This window comes from Eleutherodactylus coqui, chromosome 1 (assembly GCF_035609145.1).
Source record: "Eleutherodactylus coqui strain aEleCoq1 chromosome 1, aEleCoq1.hap1, whole genome shotgun sequence".
Taxonomy (NCBI): domain Eukaryota; kingdom Metazoa; phylum Chordata; class Amphibia; order Anura; family Eleutherodactylidae; genus Eleutherodactylus; species Eleutherodactylus coqui.
In genome coordinates, this window is record NC_089837.1 from 44,923,505 (window position 1) to 44,944,476 (window position 20,972).

The 20,972-nt window shown below is 46.0% G+C and overlaps 1 protein-coding gene and 1 long non-coding RNA gene across 4 annotated transcripts; one reads left to right on the forward strand and one right to left on the reverse strand.

Annotated features, from left to right (window-relative positions):
- Positions 1–1,253: 1,253 nt before the first annotated feature.
- NEIL2 (nei like DNA glycosylase 2) lies at positions 1,254–20,730 on the forward strand. Of its 2 annotated transcripts, XM_066595128.1 has the most exons (5): positions 1,254–1,304; positions 4,100–4,246; positions 16,948–17,246; positions 19,762–19,958; positions 20,166–20,730. In XM_066595128.1, exons 2-5 carry the CDS (start codon positions 4,109–4,111, stop codon positions 20,474–20,476), a joined length of 945 nt encoding a protein of 314 aa, XP_066451225.1. In that variant the 5' UTR covers positions 1,254–1,304; positions 4,100–4,108; the 3' UTR covers positions 20,477–20,730. The 2 variants fall into 2 exon arrangements, with proteins under 2 accessions (XP_066451225.1, XP_066451217.1); XM_066595120.1 differs by lacking the exon at positions 1,254–1,304 and having other exon boundaries at positions 3,962–4,246.
- On the reverse strand, positions 4,058–11,977 carry LOC136620395 (uncharacterized). 2 transcript variants are annotated; one of them, XR_010791140.1, is made up of 3 exons: positions 11,678–11,977; positions 11,023–11,098; positions 4,058–4,372 (listed from the first exon to the last, which is right to left on the reverse strand). It is a non-coding gene; the product is annotated as an uncharacterized lncRNA (long non-coding RNA). The 2 variants fall into 2 exon arrangements; XR_010791139.1 differs by lacking the exon at positions 4,058–4,372 and adding an exon at positions 7,827–9,459.
- Positions 20,731–20,972: the final 242 nt, after the last annotated feature.

Here is a 20,972-nt window from a genome sequence, read left to right on the forward strand (position 1 = left end):
AAAAAGTAAAAACAAGATCAATAAAGTTTTACTAATTGTAAAAAAGAAAAAAAAAATTAAATCAACTCCCTTTTCCCATATTAATAATACAAGAATTTAAATCATACAACAAAAAAACATTTGGTACCGCCGCGTCCGTAAAAGTCCGATCATCCAAAATTACGCATTACTTACCCCGCATGGTGAACGTCGCCAGAAAAGAAAAATAAAGAACGCCAAAAATGCACTTTTTTGGTCACCCTGTCTCCAAAAAAAAAAAATGCAATAAAAAGCGACCAAAAAGTCGTATGCGTTCCAAAATGGTACCATCACAAGCTACAGAACGTCGCGTAAAAATTGAGCCCTCGCACAACTATGTCGACGGAAAAATAAAAATGTTATTGCGCTCAGAAGATGGCGGCAGAAAATAATTAAAAAAAATTATCTTTGATAAAAAATAAAAGTAGCGCAGCAAAAAAAAAAACGGTGTAAGTTTAGTATCATAGAAATCGCACTCACCCATAGAGTTATTATGTCACTTTTGTTGCAGTTTGTGCGCCGTAGAAACAAAACGCACAAAAAAATGGCGGAATTTTTTTTGTTTTTTTATTTTACTCCACTTAAAATGTTTTTCAGTACATTATATGGCACATTAACTAGTACGACTGAAAAATACAACTCGTGCCGCAAAAACAAACACTCAGATATCTACGTCGATGGATAAATAAAGGAGTTACGATTTTTTTAAAAGGGGGGAGAAAAAAACGAAAATGGGGGGGAAAGGGGGGCGCGTCATTAAGGGGTTAAACTGATCTAGGCTAATCTTATACTCCCCCACATATTGGAAATGGTATGGTCAAATTAGTGCATAATGCCCGGCAGTGGAAGCAGGGAATGTGGAGTAATAGGGGTGTGAGATGTCTGAGGCTGTCAAGGTTTACAGGGACCCTTTAGTAGAAATGGTTTAGCCCACCTAAACTTTCGTGGAGCTGCACAACCAGAAACATTTGCCGCCCCCCTAATTACTGGAAATGGAACTCTCCAATCAGTATAAGCTCCAGCATAGGAAGCAGGCAATGTGCTGTGATAGGGGTGTAATGATTTCAGTCCACGTTTGTATAAAGCAGAAGTACTATAGCTCATCCCAGCTTACACTCTACTCACGTGCACGAGCATCTCGTTGCAGTTCAAACTCTCCCCGTGTATTGGAAATGGAATCGCCTAATTAGTTGATAACACCCGCGAAGGAACCCTGGAAGTTGCTAAAATAGGGGTGTGCCAATTTATTTTTGCCTGCCTATGGTGACTGACACCAGTGTAAACAGGTAATATAATTTCTCGTAGCTGTAACAATTAGAAGCTGGTAACTCTGTAAAGTGAGACAATTGCATCATATAAGGAATATAGAGCCTTGCTTACCAATGTCCTCTGATAGTAAGACAATCCTTGTTGCCCAAGGCAACCAATCAGAGCTAAGCTTTTAGTTCTTAACCAGCGCTGTGAAAATGAAAGCTGCGCTGTGATTGGTTGCTATGGGCAACAAGGACGGTCTGTCTCACAGCTTTGATAAATATGGTTCATAGTTTTTGGAAAGTTGCAAATGATAACTTTCTAATGGGCATTTATATTGGCGCTGCCCGCACTCCCGGGACAGAAGTGGCAATATTTATTTTATTTTTTTTACTCTTAAAATACATGCAATGAGATCATCTCGCAAATCGCGACGCACTGGCAACGAACATCGTAACTTTACATGTGCGCTATAAATCAATGAACTGGCTGACCTCACGCTTGGCGATGTGCGTTTTTTTTTTGTTTGTTTTTTTTTTTTGTTTGTTTTTTACGGCAATGTGAAGAATTTTTGGTTCAAAATCGCGTTGCTTCTGTGAAATTGCAAACCTCACGTGCGTCGGGATCGCAAGGGTTTCCCAATGACCCGAATGGGGAACTGCGTGCACATCACACGGGTTTTAAGGTCCAACTCGAAACGATGGGCGCCGCGTTCCGAGCGAACGTCCACAGATGGAACGTGCTGCGAGGAAAACCGCGCTCGTGCGAATGAATCCATGGATTTCATATTAGTCTACATTCTCGTGCGTCGCACAGAACTTTGCGCCAGAATCTTACTCCCGTGGATAACCCCTAAGGAGGATTTTCCAGGAACTCTTACAAAAAAGTGACAAATTTTAGATTTTTGTCATACTAAGAAAAAAAATTGACATAATCCCGTAATCCAGCGGTTTACCACCAATACTTAGCAATCAGGAGAAACCATTGAGCGCGATATTGGGCCGGCAAACTTGGCCTATCACGTTCGTGAATGTGCGAATTACCTGCGGATATGTGCCTCGCATATGTGACATTCTGATCTGCTCACACGCGATGGAGGATCGGACGTGTTTCCCATTGATTCTAATGGGAAACCGGGCATCGCATGGAATGTGACAGCCATGTGATGCATTGAAGGTCCCATTGAAATCAATGGGTGAGGCGTTCCGAGGAAACGCTCAAACACTCAGGATATGCCGTGATTTTTTTTTTTTTTCCTCCGCACTTCGATACTGGGGGAAAAAAAACCCTCATGTATATGACCCGATATCACTCATATTTGTGCGGCTCAATGCAGTTGTCTCACACGATTTTCTCAACCATGTAAGCGGCCTGACCCTAACGGCGCCTGACAGACACTATGGAGTATAAGGCCTCCTGCACACAGCGGAATCCGTCTCTGGCAGCAACGACGTAGGTGCATGCCTGCTTTGTCGCCATCTTTTCTGTACTGCGGATGCACATGCGCAGTACAGATTTCATTTCAAACTTTTTTTTTTTTTCCCCGCGTCGTCGCTAGGTGATGACACCCGGAATCCGCCACCTGTCTGCAATGTTCATTGCAGATAGGCAGTTGTTGTACTGCTTCCATTGACTTCAATGAAAATGGAGCATGATGCGATATCTTTTTTTTTTTTTTCTTACGCGAGTGGAAATCGCAATTGATTTCTGCCCGTGTGTAAGAAGTGGCAGATCTCCATAGAAAGCAACGGGCGGTATTTGCTGCGGATTCTGCAGCATATATCCACCAGTGTGCAGGAAGCCTAATGGAGTCTGTCGGGCTTCACTCATGCCATCTGGAATGGTCCTGGACACAACAGTGGATCATGCAACGCTAATTTGGACAGGGCATCCCCTTCATGATCAGCGGTGGTCCTAAGGCCTCATGTCCACGGGGAAAAGAAGAATTAAAATCCGCAGCAGATTTTAACTCTTCTCCCGCACGTGGATCAGCACCCTTATAGGGATGCATTGACCACCCGCGGGTAGATAAATACCTGCGGATGGTCAATAAAAGTGAATTTTAAAAAATGTTCCATTTAGGTGCGGGTCTCCCGCGGGGACGGCTCCCGCAGGCTTCTATAGAAGCCGTCCGGATCCGCGGGAGACCTAAAATAAGAATAAACTTACCCGCAGCGGACCGTGCACCTCTTCTCTTCTTCGCCGCTGGATCTTCTTTCTTTGGCCACCGGCGTGCCGAGCACATCCGCCGTCCGAAGAAAGAAGATCCGGCCGCGAAGAAGAGAAGATCTGCACGGTCCACTGCGGGTAAGTTTATTCTTATTTTCAGCCCTCATGTCCGCGGGGCAGGAGGGACCCGCTGCGGATTCTCCATGGAGAATCCGGAGCGGGCCTGATTTTCCCCGTGGACATGAGGTCTAAGAGCTAAGACTCATAATATCTGCCCCTTGCAGAAAGGCCATTATACACATGGAAAAAGCCCAGTGTGTTTTGTATGCAGCTGTATTTACCATTGCTTCTCAGTTGTGGCTCTCCTGCCCTCGGTGAGTGGTAGGGGGATACATAGAACCTGTAGAGGACATTGGTCTGAGAATTAATGCAGAGTGTCATCACGTGAGATGATGCTTCTCGCTGTCACAGCCCCAAGCCAATCAACAGCTGAACTGTGCCAAGATTGTATGAAAGGTCCTAGGAGGGTTGTAGAGAATCTTCTCCTACATATTCTACAATGTACAGTAGATGAGCCTTGGAAACATTGGAGACGAGCAGTTTGTAGTTTTCCCTCTTTTTAATGTTGACTTTTCTGGATACGGAATGTTTTTCCCACCAGGTTTCAGAGATGCCAGAAGGACCCACAGTGCGGCGCTTCTGCTCTCTTGTCTCCCCCTTCGTAGGACAGCAGGTGGTGAAGGTTGGAGGCAGAACCAAGCAGATCGTTCTCCCAGATTTGATGGAGACGTGGATTCAGGACTGCCAGGTAACGAGCCAGAGGGTCTTCCCAGTGTTGACCGATAGTCTCACTGCTCTTACAGTAAAGAACCCCCGTCTATGTTGGTGTAGAAACCTTCTTTCCTCTAGAGGGCACCTCTTGTTACAGTCCTGGCTATAAATAGATAATGGGAGAGATCTCTGTATTGTCCCCCGATATATACGGCTTTTTGGTGTAAAAAAGCAGTCTGAAGTGAGCGTCTTGCTCAAACATTGTTAGACTTCTTGAGGGGTACGCCGATTGGCGCCATTTTCCCCATAAGGGGGCGTAGTTGTCCTGGACTGAAACATTTATCTATAGTCAAAATGCACTTAAGACATGAAAAGGTGTGAGCCTCTTTATCTATTAGGCGCTTCGTGCGCCAGTGTTAAGACCGGTGTAAAGGCCCATTTATGCGAGCCGGTGATCGCTAAAAAATCGCTAATCGGCGATCGTTTTTGCGATAATCGGTGCGTCTAAATGTGCGCCCATCTTGCACTTTTCATGCACTGCTAGCTGATCATTAAATTCAGTCCGACCTAAAAATCCTTGTTCAGCCTTATTAGCAGTTCTCCAGGAGTGCTGATAGCATTGTTTCCTGGTGGAGAACAAAGGATCTGAGCACAGATAATAGCCTTGGGCTATTAACTGCCTTCAGGGAAGTCTTCATTTGCACACTTAATTGGTATTTAAGTATCTGAGTAGCTACTTAATACTTTATGCAAAATGATCGCACACAGCTGTCACGCAGACTGTTCTTTGAGCGATCATCAGGCCGTGTAAACCAGCCTTTAGAAACGCTGGTCTTTATAAATTTCTTCCGATATCCCATGTGTGGTCTGACCAGTGACTTGTGAAGAGGAAGAACAATGTTCTCGTCATGTGCCCTACTTCTCTTATGATGTATCCCATGATCCTACTGCTTGGCACTGGTTGCTCCAGTTAAAGAGGTTGTCCCACCGCCCAAACAAATTTTTTTCCATTAATGCCCTGTAGAGTAGAAGCCTCACACACAACAGCTTTACACATAAAAAACAATATTTTGCTCACCTTTTTATTCCTTTTCTTCCCCTTATAAAGCTTGCCTGAAGAATTTTTCAAAGATGGTGCCGCTGGGTAGTTCCCATGATGCACTGCTGTCTCTCTCTCCTCAGCATGCGCACTCCCGATGACGCCGGTCACATTAGTTGAAGACCGGCGTCATTACAGAGACGCACACTATCATGGGGAGAGCGATTTCGGGTTGTGAGTGACAGCCCGATATAGCTCTCTCCCTCTGCGAGTCCCTTCACTGCTTTGAATGGAGCCGGCAGCCGCCCGGCCCCATTCAAAGCAATGGGAGAGCAGTGCGATCTACTGCTGTGACAGCTATAGCAGGAGATTCCTTCATCTCCCAGACCTGTTCCCATATCACAGGACACTGGGACAATGATGTGACAATGATGTCCCAGTGCCCAGTGATGAGGGAACATGCCGAGGAGATGAAGGAATCTCCTGCTACAGCTGTCACAGCAGTAGCAGGAGATTATGATGTTTATCATTACTTTCAATGGCAGAGGATCGCGATCCTCTGCCATTGAAAGTAATTGAAAGTACCACCAAACATGCCCTCACACACATGCCCCCTCCACAGTCCCTCTCCCCCACACCCCTCAGTGCTCCCACCACACACATGGCCCTCCACAGTGTTCCCACCCCCCCACACACACAGCCCACCCAGTGCCACACACACATACATGCCCCCACCACAGTGTCCACACACAAGTACACAGACTGCACCCCCCCCCCCCACAAGTACAGTGACACATGTATATAGATAACACAGGATCCACCATTCACAATAGACACAGCTCACCTCCTCCCTTCCCTGCACCGGCAGGATTACACCGTGTGTGATAAATTACTGTGACAGCCCCCCGCCCGTCCCTGTCCGCCCCTGCGTGACAAATTACTGTCACAGCCACCAGCGTGACAAATTATTGTCACAGCCCCCCTCCCACCCCACGCGACAAATTACTGTGACAACACCCCCCACTCTTTTCCCCTGCAACAAGTCTGTGCCGGCACTCAACAGGGACAGGTCTGTGTGCCAGCACCCCCACCCCCGGCAAGAAGTCTATGTGACGGCACCCCCACCCCGCACTGAAAGCAGCCCCCCTTGCCCCCCAGGCACCTGACCAGTACACGGACGGGCCCCTCCTCCCCCCGTTACACTCGCCCTCCCCCTTTTTGACAGCTGGACACTTTTAATCCTCACCGCAGCAGACCTGGACTGAAGAGAGCTACTGGGCATGCGCGAAGAATACCAGGCTCATCCACCGAAGGAGGATCTCTACTGTGCATGTACGACTACTGGAGAAGCCGCCTGGAAGAAATGGTCGTAGCCAGCGACAACGGGATCGTTACCTACAGGGGTGCCTCCTCCTTGTGTTGAGTATTGTTAGGGATATTCCAGGGACCCCAAATGATATGTTGCTGAGTTCCAAATTATTATTGTATATCCAGACGGAAGGAATCAATGCGATAGTCAGTTCGCTGTATACCAAGGAATTCAACGCTTATTACTAAAAACAAATGTTTTATCAAGAAAAAGAGAAAAAAGGAAAGGGAGTATACATGGCTTTATGCCAAAGCTTCACATAAGGTCTCGTGTGGAACTACAGACAGTACATATCTACAGAAACTTGTAACATTTTCTACTGTGGAAAAAATATATTTCATGAGAGCTTCTGAAAGAACAAAGGAATGGCTATACACTCAGATGCATTCTCCTCTAAGGGGGTCAACAGAATTGGGCGAAAGTTCATAGCTAGTGTTGTATAAGACAAGACAAAATGGAATTCAACAGAGCTTCAGTCTTAACATTCCCCCCTTTAAAACCATCCATCTGAAGATTCTTGGTGACGTTGCATTGAAGGTACATTCAACTGTGTCTCTGCCAGATCCCACTGTCACCAACTCTTCAGTGACTGTTTTATTTACAGGTACAGGTATTTACTCAGTACTCAGCAGAACCAAAATGTTTATCAAATATAAAATGACAAAGAAAAACAAAAAATTACCACAGGGTACAATAACAAATTGCATTATTAAAGGGGTTGTCCCGCGAAAAAAAGTGGGGTTATACACTTCTGTATGGCCATATTAATGCACTTTGTAATATACATCGTGCATTAAATATGAGCCATACAGAAGTTATTCACTTACCTGTTCCGTTGCTAGCGTCCTCGTCTCCATGGTGCCGTCTAATTTTCAGTGTCTAATCGCCCGATTAGACGCGCTTGCGCAGTCCGGTCTTCTCCGTGTTGAATGGGGCTGCTCGTGCTGGAGAGCTGCTCCTCGTAGCTCCGCCCCGTCACGTGTGCCGATTCCAGCCAATCAGGAGGCTGGAATCGGCAATGGACCGCACAGAAGACCTGCGGTCCACCGAGGGTGAAGATCCCGGCGGCCATCTTCGCAAGGTAAGTAAGAAGTCACCGGAGTGCGGGGATTCGGGTAAGTACTATCCGGTTTTTTTTTCAACACATGCATCGGGTTTGTCTCGCGCCGAACGGGGGGGCTATTGGAAAAAAAAAAAACGTTTCGGCGCGGGACAAACCCTTTAATACTTATGTTTATAGCGTGGTTAGGCTAAGACCCCCTGTCCATGGCAGTTTATTCGCCTGTGGTAAACCGCCGGTGAATCACGCTGGCCGATGTTTCCCATAGTCTTGCTATGGAAAGCTCTGCCACCTGTCCACGAGCGGAGAATCATTGCGATTCTCCGCTCGCGGCGGAAAATTCGCAGCATGCTGCGAATTGCCCCGATTCTCCACGGTCAGCCTATCAGATAGGGCTGACCGTCGGAGATTCGCCGGTGGCTCCTGCTCCCGGGCGGCGGGAGTTGTTGAGGAAAGTACAGGCCCAGTCTTGGCACACTGCCAAGCAAAATTTCATAGGGAGACAATCCTGCCTTTCTATTAGGTATGTACCTAACTGAGAAAAGGGCTAATAGAAGGCACTCAGTCCAAGGTTTGCCCGTTTCCTCCATTGCCTTTTGTATTTTTAATTTCAGGATACCGTTCATCCTTTCTACTTTCCCACTACTCTGTAGATGGTAGGGTGTGTGAAAGGCCTGGGATATACCCAGAGCAGACATGATGTGTTGCATTATTTCACCTGTGAAGTGTGTATCTGTCTGACTCAGTCACTTCCGGTACCCCGTATCTGCAGATTACCTCGTTCATGAGCTTCTTTGCGGTTACCTGCTCATTTACCTTGGTAACAGGGTAGGCCTCCAAGCTGAAAAGGCATCAACAACAAGCACATATTCATACTTCCCAATGTGGGGAGCTGAATGTAGTCAATTTGCAATCTCTGAAATCCGTAGAGTGGTCTAGGCAAGCGTTCTTGTGGCCAATTTACTTCTGCCCTGTTGCTTATGGCACAGATCATGCAATATTAGACAAATGATGCAGCAGCTACAGAGAACCCAGGAGCCACCCGTCCTCGTTCAAGTGTCGACATCATTGCTGCTTTTGATAGATGCGTCTTTCCATTCGTCAGCTGGGCCATCATGGGGTACAGGGACCGTGGTAGGGAAGTTCTGTTGACTGTTCGTCATACGCCGTCCTGTTCTATCGCTTCGATCTTAGTCCATTTGTCCTTTTCTTCCTTTCTGGCTTATAACTATAAAGTCCTTAGTACATCAATGTCCAAAGGTTTATTAATGTTCAAATCATTGTCCTTTTCAATGTCCAAATTTTTATCAATGTCCAAATCATAGTCTCTGACTTGTGCGGTCAGTATCTTCTTTTCTTCTTTCTTCCATGGCTTGAGGGCCACTGCCTTTGCTGTGAAGTCTGCTAGGGTGTTGCCTATTGCTTCTCCAGTGTCGGCTTTGGTATAAGCTTTTACCTTAAAATGATGCTTTTTCAGGTATGAGTAGGGCCTCCATGAGACTCTGCACCGCTGCACCATTCTTAATTGGCTGTCCTGCTGAGGTAAGAAACTGTCTAGCCTTCCATATGGGGCCGTAATCATGAGCTTTGCCAAATGCATACCGGAAGTCAGTGTAAATGTTTGCCATCTTACCTTCTGCTACTCTACACGCCTCAGTGAGGGCCTTCAGTTCCGCTTCTTGTGCTGAGACATGCGGAGGCAGAGCTTCTGCTTTTAGGACATCTTGTTGTGTGACCACTGCATATCCGGCGTGGAGTCGTCCATCCTCACCCTGGTACCATCTACAAAAAGCTCAAAATATGCATTGTCAACAGGGGGTTCCAGTAACTGTTTTTAAAACCTGAATTTTCTTGTTGCATCAATGCTAGACAATCATGCTGATATTTTATTCCAAATAGATCATGATCTTATTGCAAAAAAAAATAAAAATAGCTGATGTGTAATACCTAGATCACCTATGCCTCCCCCTCCCCCATTTGAACCAGGATACTCAATTGGAAGAAGAGTAGCCGGGTTCAAGGTAGTACAACATTGAAAAGAAATATTAGGGAGGGCATGAAAAGAGCACATTGTAGCTGGATCTGACAGGCCAGAGCTAAGTGCTTGGGCTGCACTTGTGGGAGTATGCTCTGGATGTCATGAGGGGTGAGGACCACTAGGAGGTAGTCCAATACCAACTCACAAGATTAGTCAACCATTGCCTGTACTGCTGCCACCACACAAACACATGAGGGAGCTCCTCGAGCCACTGGATCCAGCCTCATGGAGTAGTATCCAAGTGGCCGTGGTTGTCCTCCATGCTTTTGTGTCAATATTGTCGTCACATGGCCAGAAAGTTCAGTACAGAAAAGAGTAAAGGGTAAAGTGTAGTTGGGCATACCCAAGGCTGGAGGGCTGAGAATGGAGCTTCAGGAGTGAGAGAGAAAGGAATGACTGAAAGACAGCCATAGAGTGGTTGCATAAGAGAGGAAACAGAGTGGATCCATGGGCGGCAGTATGAAACAAGGCCCAGAAAGGTGCGGAGTTTGGCAACGGATGTGGGTACAGGTATGGCCTGGACAGCAGCCTTTTGTTCCTCTGTCAGATGTCCAGTTCCTTGGGCCAAGCAATGACCCAGGAGAACAACCTTTGTTTTGGCAGAACTGAATTTTTTTTTTTGCCTTTTGAGGCTTTGTAACCAAAAGTAACAAAAATTAACAGTGAAATTGTGGCCTGTTGGCAGGCCTCCAAATCATCAGCACACAGCACCTACATGCAGTAGATGTCTGACTGACCCTTCAGCATCTTTTCTTGACTGGAAAGAGGGGTGTTTGCTGGAGAACGTATCTCACGCAAAGCCTCCATCGGAACCAAGTCTCTCACTTGTTCCCCAATCAGCATTTTTCTTGTGGGAAACTAAGGGGATACTGTTTGACCCGGGGGTGTGTATCCTGGCTTCAGATTTACCATCATAGGGGGTACATCAAATTTCCCTATGTCGATCTTGGAGGTGGCCCACCATTTGTCAGGACCTGCGGAAAGCTGGGTTTTTGCAGCAGCTGTCAGGACAAACACATGAGCCAGCTTCACCAAGAGCAGTTAGTCTACAAAACTCTTCTGAACTGGCGCCTGAGGTCTCAACCCGTACCGATCCATCTGGTGAGAATTTGATGGATACAGATAAGGCTTGTAAGATGTCAGCCCCAATAACAGAGACATGAATTACAACAGGGTAGAATAATCCACAAACCTCTATCCACATTGGAAATGTGATAATATTCTTTAAGCAAATTCATTATTAATCTGATCCTGCCTGCAATGTCTCATCAAATTTGAGGACAAGAGAGGGATGACCCATTACGTACTTTTAAATCATTAGCTCCACTCCTTCGATTCTGGTCGTTTGAAGGCTTCTTCATGCTTTCATTTGAAATTTACAGTCTGCATACGAAGAGGGGGGAGAAAAATCTTTATCCCCAGTCAATATCTGCATCACACATTTTACATTGATCACAGCCTGAACACTGGTTATTAATAGAGATGAGCAAGCATACTCGCTAAGGACAATTGCTCGATCGAGCATTGTTCTTAGCGAGTATCTCCCCGCTCGGGAGCAAAGGTTCGGGTGCCGGCGCGGGTGACAGGTGAACAGGGGGGAGCGGGGGGGGGGGGGGAGAGGGAGAGAGAGGTCTCCCCTCCGCTCCTCCCCGCCCGCCGCCGGTAGCCGAACCTTTTCTTCCGAGCGGGCAGGTACTCACTAAGGGCAATGCTCGATCGAGTAATTGTCCTTAGCGAGTATGCTCGCTCATCTCTAGTTGTTAACTCTCATCCATCCATGCGGTCAAGTCTGTCTCTCTCATATTAATATTAAGCCTCCACAGAAAGGCTGACTAGAGACATTTCCCCCACAGAACATTCGCACAGAGACCGAGTACAATAGTAACAGCATTTAGCAGTTATACACACTTCCAACCAATCACAGAACTGACATTTACACAAAGAACATATATATATATATACCTCCTTCTTTGTTGTAGTACATTGGTAAAGGAAGGATTCCTGTAACTTTTCTTTAGCCCAGTGCTGCAGTCCCGTGATGTACAATGGACCAGATAACTAATCAAGGGGGTTTATCTGATTGAAATCGCGCCCACAATACCTTTTTACATGGTCATTTATGATCGCTCCAACTGCTTCTCCAGCTTTGAAAGCAGCTAGGGGTGTCAGGTCCTGCCATGTGGCATTTTAGGTGCCCTGTATTTGTACAATTGTTCTGTAGTATATCATGTCATTATGCATTATGGAGATCAGAACCGCCCCTCCCTATGCTGCCACTGCCGCTCCTTCTGCTATTGCTTGACTGCATGTTACTGCACGGTAAATTCCTCGCATGACTCCTGAGCAAGGAGCACTACAAGTCAAACAAGAATCTCGTTTATCTGGATTCTGTTGACTACACCCCACAAGTCCAACCCTCAGGTCCGTAGGGAGGTGTTGTCCGGTGTGGATTGTCAGGGGGTGCATAATACATATGTCCCTTGAAATCCTCCTTCTGATAGCCCATTCCTGCTGTGTCTATACTTGTCTTAATCCATCTGTCTAACATACTTTTATCCAACCTTCATGACTATCTCTGAATCTTTCCCAAACTTGCTGGTCTAAGACTCCATTCTCCCAAAATTCTAAACATCATCTTTTCCCACAGCTCGTTTACCTTCCCTCTCCTCCACTATTTCTTTGGCTGTTTTCCATATAGGCATACTCTTGCCATGTACATTACATACTCTTGCCATGTACATTACATACTCTTGCCATGTACATTACATACTCTTGCCATGTACATTACATACTCTTGCCATGTACATTACATACTCTTGCCATGTACATTACATACTCCTGCCATGTACATTTCCCATATTGTCTGTTGTTGGTGCGCCATACTTCCGTTCTCCCTTATTGCTCCTGCCTCTATTTTTCCCTTCTTTTACAAAAGATTTCCACAGGAGCTACTATTGAAAGTTAGTCCTGTTCTACCTAGGCTTCTTGCAACCCAAAGGTTGTACCTATTTAGAGGTCAGTAAGGGGGCTCCACGGCTTATTATTGCCTGTATCTCTGCGCTACCTGCCACAATATCCAGACTAGGAATAGTACATATAAACAAACACCAGCAGCCAAGCAAATGCCTTACCACTCAAGCAACATATCAACCCATCTGGGTTCTTATGGACTTGAGGTCTTACTTACAAGGAAGAATGCACAGCTACACTCAGATCTGGAGAAAGATCAACCAGGAAAACAGACCAGGTTGGCAAGATAATGTCTTACCGTACAGCGTTGTTTTTTAATCTGTGGTTCCGAGCTGCTCCTTCCCACTCGTATTCTTAGAGTCGGGGTACAATGATCGTCCTGCTGTCGCCTCAAGCCTCACCGTTGGGCAGCCACTTTGTTAGGGATGTTCCAGACAGAGCTTCAGTCTTAACAGTATATAACTTCTGTATGGCCAATTTACAATGCGCAATGTGTATAACAAAGTGCATTGTAATGGCCATACAGAAGTGCACACACCCACTTCACACATTAGGACAACCCCTTTAAGCTTACAGTTAACTAAGACCCCCAAGTCCTTTCCTATGTCGGTGTTGCCCAGTGGTTTCCCATCTAGTATGTAATGTTGACATGTATTTCACTGTCCATGTACAGAAATTTACATTATCACATTTTCTCCCAAGCTCCGAGCCTATCCAGGACCGTATGCTGTCCTCTTGTGTTACTTTACAGTTTTGTATCCTCTGCAAATAGTGATACGTTACTGCACAATCCAGGTCATTAATAAATCTATTAATAAGAAGAGGGCCCAAAACCAACCCCTGTGGTGCCCGACTAGTAATGGTGACCCCTCCAATACTGCCCTCTGGGGTACCATACTAAAAACTGTGACCCCCTGTAATATCCCACTAGTAACAGTGACCCCCTCACCCTTGAGGTTCACTGTTACTAGTGGGGTACCACCTCTTGTACTACCCCCTGTGGTACTCTACAAGTATTGGTGACCTTTCATCTATACTGCCCCCCTGTGGTACCCCACTAGTAATAGTGACCATTTATAACCACCCTCTGCTTTCTACCCCCTTACACACATTCTCGCCCAGACCAAGCATTCTCATTTTATATACCACCCTTTTATGCAGCACATGTCCAGATACACCAGATCCAGTCTAGAACTTACCTCCTCGTAGAAGCTGACCAGGTTGGTTTGACAGGACAGTCTCTCATAAACCCGCTGATACAGAGTTATACGCCATTTTTCTTGAGATAGCATCTCTTAGAAACCCTTCATTTTACCCACAATAGAAGTTCAAGTTACATCCATCCAGCACAGGAGCCTACTGAAGCAAGTGATTGGCTGAACAGTCATGTCTGCAATGAACAGCATGTGGCTGCGGACACTTCCGCCAGGGTCAGAGCGGTTGGAATGCGGGGTGGTTCTACCGGACCATTGGCTACTTGATAGATAGAGAGAATATATATCCTTGCTCATCTCTAAGTCCTCACTGACTGACTCGCTATTAATTCTGTAACTTCCCGGTGTTGTACAAACATGAAATTTGGCAGGAGCATTCTTTAGGTCCTAAATAGGAAAAATAAGGCTGTCTGTCCACAGGCGATTGTTCATTGTTACCTGCGGCGATAATCCGGCCACGGGTAACGCAGTGAATGCTTTCCATAGCGTTGCTATGGAAACCGCAGCCGTGGTGTCCACGAGCGGAGAATCATAACGATTCTCCGCCCGCGGGATCTAAGTCGCGGCATGCCGTGATTCTCCATGGTGAGCCTATCTGTCAGAACTGACAGCTTCCCCCCCCCCCCCCTCATCCCCCGCAGCAGAATATCGCTGGCGATATTACGCAAGGGCCGTGGACAGGGAGCCTAAAGGGGTCACAACTTGATTATTTAATGCTATGTGCAAAACTATTGGCACCCGTGTGTAATGTAACTTTCCAGTGTCATACAAGCATAAAATGTGGCACAAGCATTCTTTAGGTCATAATTGGGTTAAGTAAAGGGGTCACAACACGCTTATTCAATGCCAATTGCAAAATTATGTGCACTCCTTCTAGCTTGGCTACAAGACGTGATAGGGATGGGCATGGAGGCTCTAGTAGCCTGTTGGGCCGTGTCTAGCTTCGATACAAGTTGTCATACAGGCGGGCATAGAGGTTCTAGTACCCTGTTGGGCCGCCTTCAGCTTGGATAGAGTCGTGATATGGGCAGGCATGGCAGCTCTAGTACTTTTCTGAACCACCTCTAGCTTAGATACAACATGTGATACGGGTAGGCATGGAGGATCTATTACCCTGTTGGGCCGTCTCTAGCTTAGATACAAGATGTGATACGGGCAGGCATGTAGGCTCTAGTACCCTCTTGTACCACCTCTAGCTCGGATACAAGATGTGATACGGGTGGGCATGAAGGCTCTATCACCCTGTTGTACCGTTTTTAGCTTGGTTACAAGATGTGATATGGGCAGGCATGGAGGCTCTACTACCCTGTTGTACCTTCTTTAGCTTGGATACAAGATGTGATACGTGCAGTCATGTAGGCATACAGGTTCTGTATGGTATCCTTTGTCATATCGCTCTACATTTGCTGTAGCTAATCCTCTAGATCTTACAAACTTGTAGGCTGTCGAAGTTGGCGTCCCAAATGGTTCCATACATGTTCTATTGGCGATAAATCTGGTGACTGGGAAGCCATGGAAGTGTGACAATGTTGTGGGGACATTCCTGTGACCCCCCCCCCCCCTTGTGTGTGCGCGTATGAGCGTTATCCTGATGGAAGCCTCTTGGAAACCGCCATATGAGGAACACATGTGGCTGCAGGATGTCCTGAACATATTGCTGACCTGCCCTCGTACCACTACTAGGGGTGACCGGCTGTTGTATGCGATGGCCCCCCAGATCATCACACCAGCAGGGGGCAGTGTGCCGCTCCACAGCAAAGGCAGGATTGAGGCGCTCACCCCGAGGTCTCCAGACACGAACACAGCCGTTGTCAGTGCCAAAACTAAACCTGGATTCATCCCTGAAGACCATTTGGTTCCACTTCATAGAGTTCAGTTTCTTCGTTCATGACACCACTGCAAACCAAGGCGATGATGGGTGTCAGACTGTACACGTAATGGGTGTCGTGAGACCAAATGTTCTTCAGCCAAGTGTCTGGAAATGATTTGAACAGACACAGGGGTGTAACGATGGTGCCACCTGTCATGGTGGACAACGAAACAGTTGGTGCTGCTTGTGCTTGTTGGACGATCAGACGATCCTCTCTACTGGTGGGTTGTCTGGTCTGAGCCCGTTCGCCTTGTGTGTCATTTCCTCATGCATCCACTGGTCAGAACGGCCCAGGGGACGTGCAATTCGTCGATATGACCATCCAGCTTGTCGCATTACAATAATGCACCCCCTCTTAAACTGTTAACAGGGTGAAATGTCTTTGAATCCGACATAGAGGCATCTAGTGGTCAACCAGCTCTACACAGGCAGAAGAAGAGATCACTATACACAAGGAGCCTCCGAGAGCCTATTATAGGCCAAGGGGGGAACCACTTTTGAGGCCTCGGATGGAACTGCTTTTCGGGTGTCAGGTGACTGTTAATTTACAAGCAGAAACCAAAAAGTTGCAACAGCACGCAAAATACATTTACTATCACAAGTAAAGGCTTCTATGTATGTTGCAGCCCTGGTTTAACGTGCGCCTATAGATTTCTATTGGGAAGTGCTGACCTTTTTTATCCACCTATTCTTTTTTTTTTTTCTACAAAGACTGTTCATTTAATCACGCCACAATAATTTGCATATTTGCCTGAGATGTCCAACTTGTGCAAAAATGTGCAACTTTTTGACTTATTCCACTGGCCTCGACATTTTCATAAAAAGTAGGAGGGGCGTGGCTGCCCAGACTAACATTTATGTATAACTTGTGCCAGAAACCGGTGTAATCTATACATGTACAACAGTTTTGGATCTGATATACATTTCCGTGGAGGTGCCAATATATGCCTAATACATGAAGAGGTGTGGGACTCTTTGTGTATTAGGTGCATTGTGCACCAGGGGAAACTATATTAATACTGGCATTGAAAATGCCGCTTTTAGTAAATTTCCCTCATTGCATTTGTAGGAATGCTGGATTTTTACTACGTGTACAACCACAAGTTGCTGTGTAGACCAAGGCTTACACATTCACCAGTGTCAGTCGATCTTCTTCAACTCTCACCTCTTGTCTTCAGGTACATGGGAAGAACCTCTATGTAGCATTTGGCTGCGGTGTTACACCTAAAGCTACTTCTGTCAATGCCCAGGAATTCGATGGTGGGAAATCTCATGAGGAGAAGATTGGGATTGATTGTCCACCCAACACAGAAACCACCACGAGTCCCAATAACCTCAGCTCTTTGGAGAACGAAGAACATCCCAGATGCAAATGGCTGCGTTTCCATTTTGGGTTGTATGGGAGTGTTAAAGTCAATGAGCTAACTCATGCGAAACGGGGAGACAAGAGAGGGGATTGGAAAGACCCAGTACCCAGGTATATTATTGGCTTCTGAGCATCTGGGGTTAACCCATTCCCGCTGCAGGGAGTAAGTTTATGTCCTGGGAGGCGGGTACTTCCCGCAACAGGGCCTAAACTTTCGTCCTGGGGATAGCGCGGGATGACATATGATCCCGCACTATCCCGCAGCGGGAGCCGGCTGTCAGTCACAGCCAGCGTCTCGCTGCAACAGCGGGGGAGCATCGGAGATGTGCCCCCCGCTGTTAACCCCTTAGATCGCGGCAGGGAAAGGGTTCACACAGGGAGCGTGCTCCCTCTGTCTCCGGCCGGCTCTCGCGATGCCCGGCTGGTTGCTATGGCAACAGGACGCCGGATACCGGCGTCCTGTACTGCCATAGCCTATGATCGCTATAGTAAGCGATAAGGCATGGCAGGGAAGAAGCCCTGCCATGCATTATTGCAGCGATCTGAAGTATAACAGTAAAAGTCCCTCAGAGGGACACAAGTGTTGTAAAAAAAAGAGAAAAATAAAAATGTAAAAAAATGTCAAACCCTTTTTTAATGCTTTTTCTCATATTAGCATAAAAAATGTAAAAAATTAAAAACCCCACATATTTAGTATCAACGCGTCCGTAATGACGCGTACAATACATTGAACCCACTTTTAACCCCTTTCCTGCCGCGATCTAAGTAGATCGCGGTAGGGAAAGAGTTCACAGAGGGAGCGCTCTCCCTCTGTGTCTTCAACCGACTCCTGCGATGTTATCGCGAGAGCCTGGCCTGTCGCCATGGCAACAGACACTGGCGTCCTGTATTGCCAATGCCTATGATCGCTGTATAAGCGATAAGGTATGGCAGAGCAGCAGCTCTGCCATGCCTTATCACAGCGATCATAGGTACAGTGCTGCAAGTCCCTCAGAGGGACTCAAGTAGTGTAAAAAAAAAAAAAGTTAAAAACCTTTTTTTTGTGCTTTTTTAATATTAGCATAAAAAAAGGTGAAAAAGAATTAAAACCCCACATATTGGGTATTGACGTGTCCGTAGCGACGTGTACAAAGAGTTGAACACGCTTTTTATTTTGTACAACAAAAAGCGTAAAAAAAACAGAGGCAAAATATGCAATAAAAGTGATCAAAAAAGCTGTACATTCCCCAAAATGGTACCAATAAAAACTACTGCTCATCTCGCAAAAAATAAGCCCTCATAGAGCTCCGTACATAAAAGAATAAAAAAAGTTACAGGACTTTGAATGCAGCTATAGAGAAAAAAAAAGCGGTTTTATTGCAAAAAAGTGTAAAAACCTAAAAAAAATAACAATTTTGTTATCGTTGTGTGTCATTTATGCTGCACGATTAACGCTGTAAAAAAAAGGGGAAAAAAATCTATGGCAGAATTGATGCTTTTTGTCTCCCTGTTATCATAAAAAAAATAATAAGTTTTACGATATAGTCAATGTACCCAAAAGTGGCACTGATAAAAACTACAGTTCGCCACACAAAAAACAAGCCCTTATACGGCCGCGTCCACAGAAAAATAAAGTTATGGCTTTTGAAAAATGGAGATGGAAAAACACCAAAAAAATCACTTGGTCCTCAATGCCAAAATAGGCCATGTCATTAAGGGGTTAAAGGGTTATCTGCTGCCTTTTCCCACAGATGATCTATCAAGACCATGTCCATCAGCTGATCTGGCCTTCTGTCTAGTACAGTGGGCCGGACGTTGTCATCAGGGGACAGGGGAGGAAGTGTGGGTGTTGGCTTCACTCATTAAAATCAAAGGGAGAGCTGCTCTGCTCTTCCACTTCCTGCTTCTCTCCTCATCAGGACTTGATGTGAAGTCCTGACCAAGATAAAAGCAGGAAGTGGAGGAGCAGCACGACTCTGTTGATTTCTATGGGAGTGAAGCCAGCGCCCGCACTTTCTGTGCTTACGGCTGACAACTTCTGGCCCACTACACTGACATCCAGCCAGGTGATCAGCTGATGGACAGGAGTACTGAGCAGTAGATTTCAGTCCATCAACTACTAATGACTTATACAGAGGATGGGCCCTCAGAGAAAGAGGGCAGACAATGCTGATAAGTCCCCATAGGTGACTTGAACTTGCATTTGTTTGACTGCTTCTATCATATAATCCAATACTTCAGTATTGCAATATATGGTATTTCTGTAAACAGTCTATTAAGATATACCTGCGGTACGTCTTAATGGGCATAAATACATAGAAGCTCTGAGCACCTTCATTAGGCCCTGAGATGCCTCGATACCTGGACGGCACTCTGCAATCGTGACACTTTAAAGGGTTAACATCCGCGATTGTTATGAACTTCGATTGTCTCTGTTGTGACTGGGTGTCAATTGTCAAAGGCATATATAGCTGGAGATTGGGATTAACTGGTGATCCAGACCTGCCTCTGTCAACTCAATGGTCTCTTACCTGATCTGTTGTGACAACCGAAATGGGCAAGAAATGTGGTTTTGCTGTGTATATCTATGTAAAGTAGTCAGTGGAAGACGTGGACCCATGGCTGGACTGATCTAGTGTCTTGTTAGGTTAATTCTGCACTTCGCTGCTGGGAGTTTCCTTGTGTTCTACAACTGCCGTATACTGTGGTGTTCCTCTCCATATGTGGAGCCCACCTGTGATATCTTGTCCGTGGAGTTCGATAAGGAAAAGGCTCTAAGAGCGCTGTCGGCTCCCAGACCGGTCTGTATTACTCTGATGGATCAGCAACACTTCTCTGGAGTAGGTAAGGTGATCTGCCGATCACGATGGCTACCTAATGTCTACGACTTTGCTACTACCTTCTAATGCAACAGTCTCCTCTAACTTTTGGGGAATCCACAACTCCGAGTATACAGAGCCTGTCTTGGCATGCTTGTACTTGTAGTTTCCCATCTACTTGAAGGCCACAAATTGGAGACAATCATTCTAATGTAATCTTAATTCTTTCCAGGGAACATCATTAAGAATGAGATCCTGTTTCTGGCCCAAGTCCACCCACTTTCCCTGGGCTCCCTGCTGCCCCCGGAGACCCTGCGTGCCCTCATTGATCATGCCGTAAGCTTCACTGCCAAGTGGTTGAGGATTAAGATGCAAGGAGAGCCGATGCACTACATAATCTACATGAAGGAGTACTGCCCGAAGGGGCACAAGGTTGTGAAAGAAACTATCGGACCACCTCATGGGCTTCAGAGGCTTACATGGTCTTGTCCTACATGCCAGGAGCGGGCACAGCCTGAAGGACACACACAGGAACAGATATAGAGAACATGATGCGTCCCATCCCATGGGGGCGGTATTCTATACCATTGGTGAACAGTATTATAGCGGTAGTTTTCATTTCCACATGGAATCATGTTAGAGTTGTACCACCAAATGGGTCCTATCTCTTACCTTGATTAATCTTCCTAATAGCGGACGTTGTTCGTATTTCCAGGGATTAGACTTCACAATTGCTATGACAATAATAGTATTGTATTGCTAATTTCCGAGCTGATAAATACAAAAAATGTATACTTTTTTTTTTTTTTCTTCAGTTTCTTAAAGGTATTCTTCTATCAGACAACTCCAGTCTCAATATAGATTAGTCCTACATGCTGCCATTCAGATGAATGCAAGTGATCATGTAGTACATGGACATGCCAGGACGCATTCTCCAATGTAGCGGGGTTGCTCTGTGTGATCTCCATATGCCCTAAGAAGAAAACCCTTTAGGTGTGACGGCTGTCCCGTTAGCTTGACAAAGGCTCCAGATAGGAGT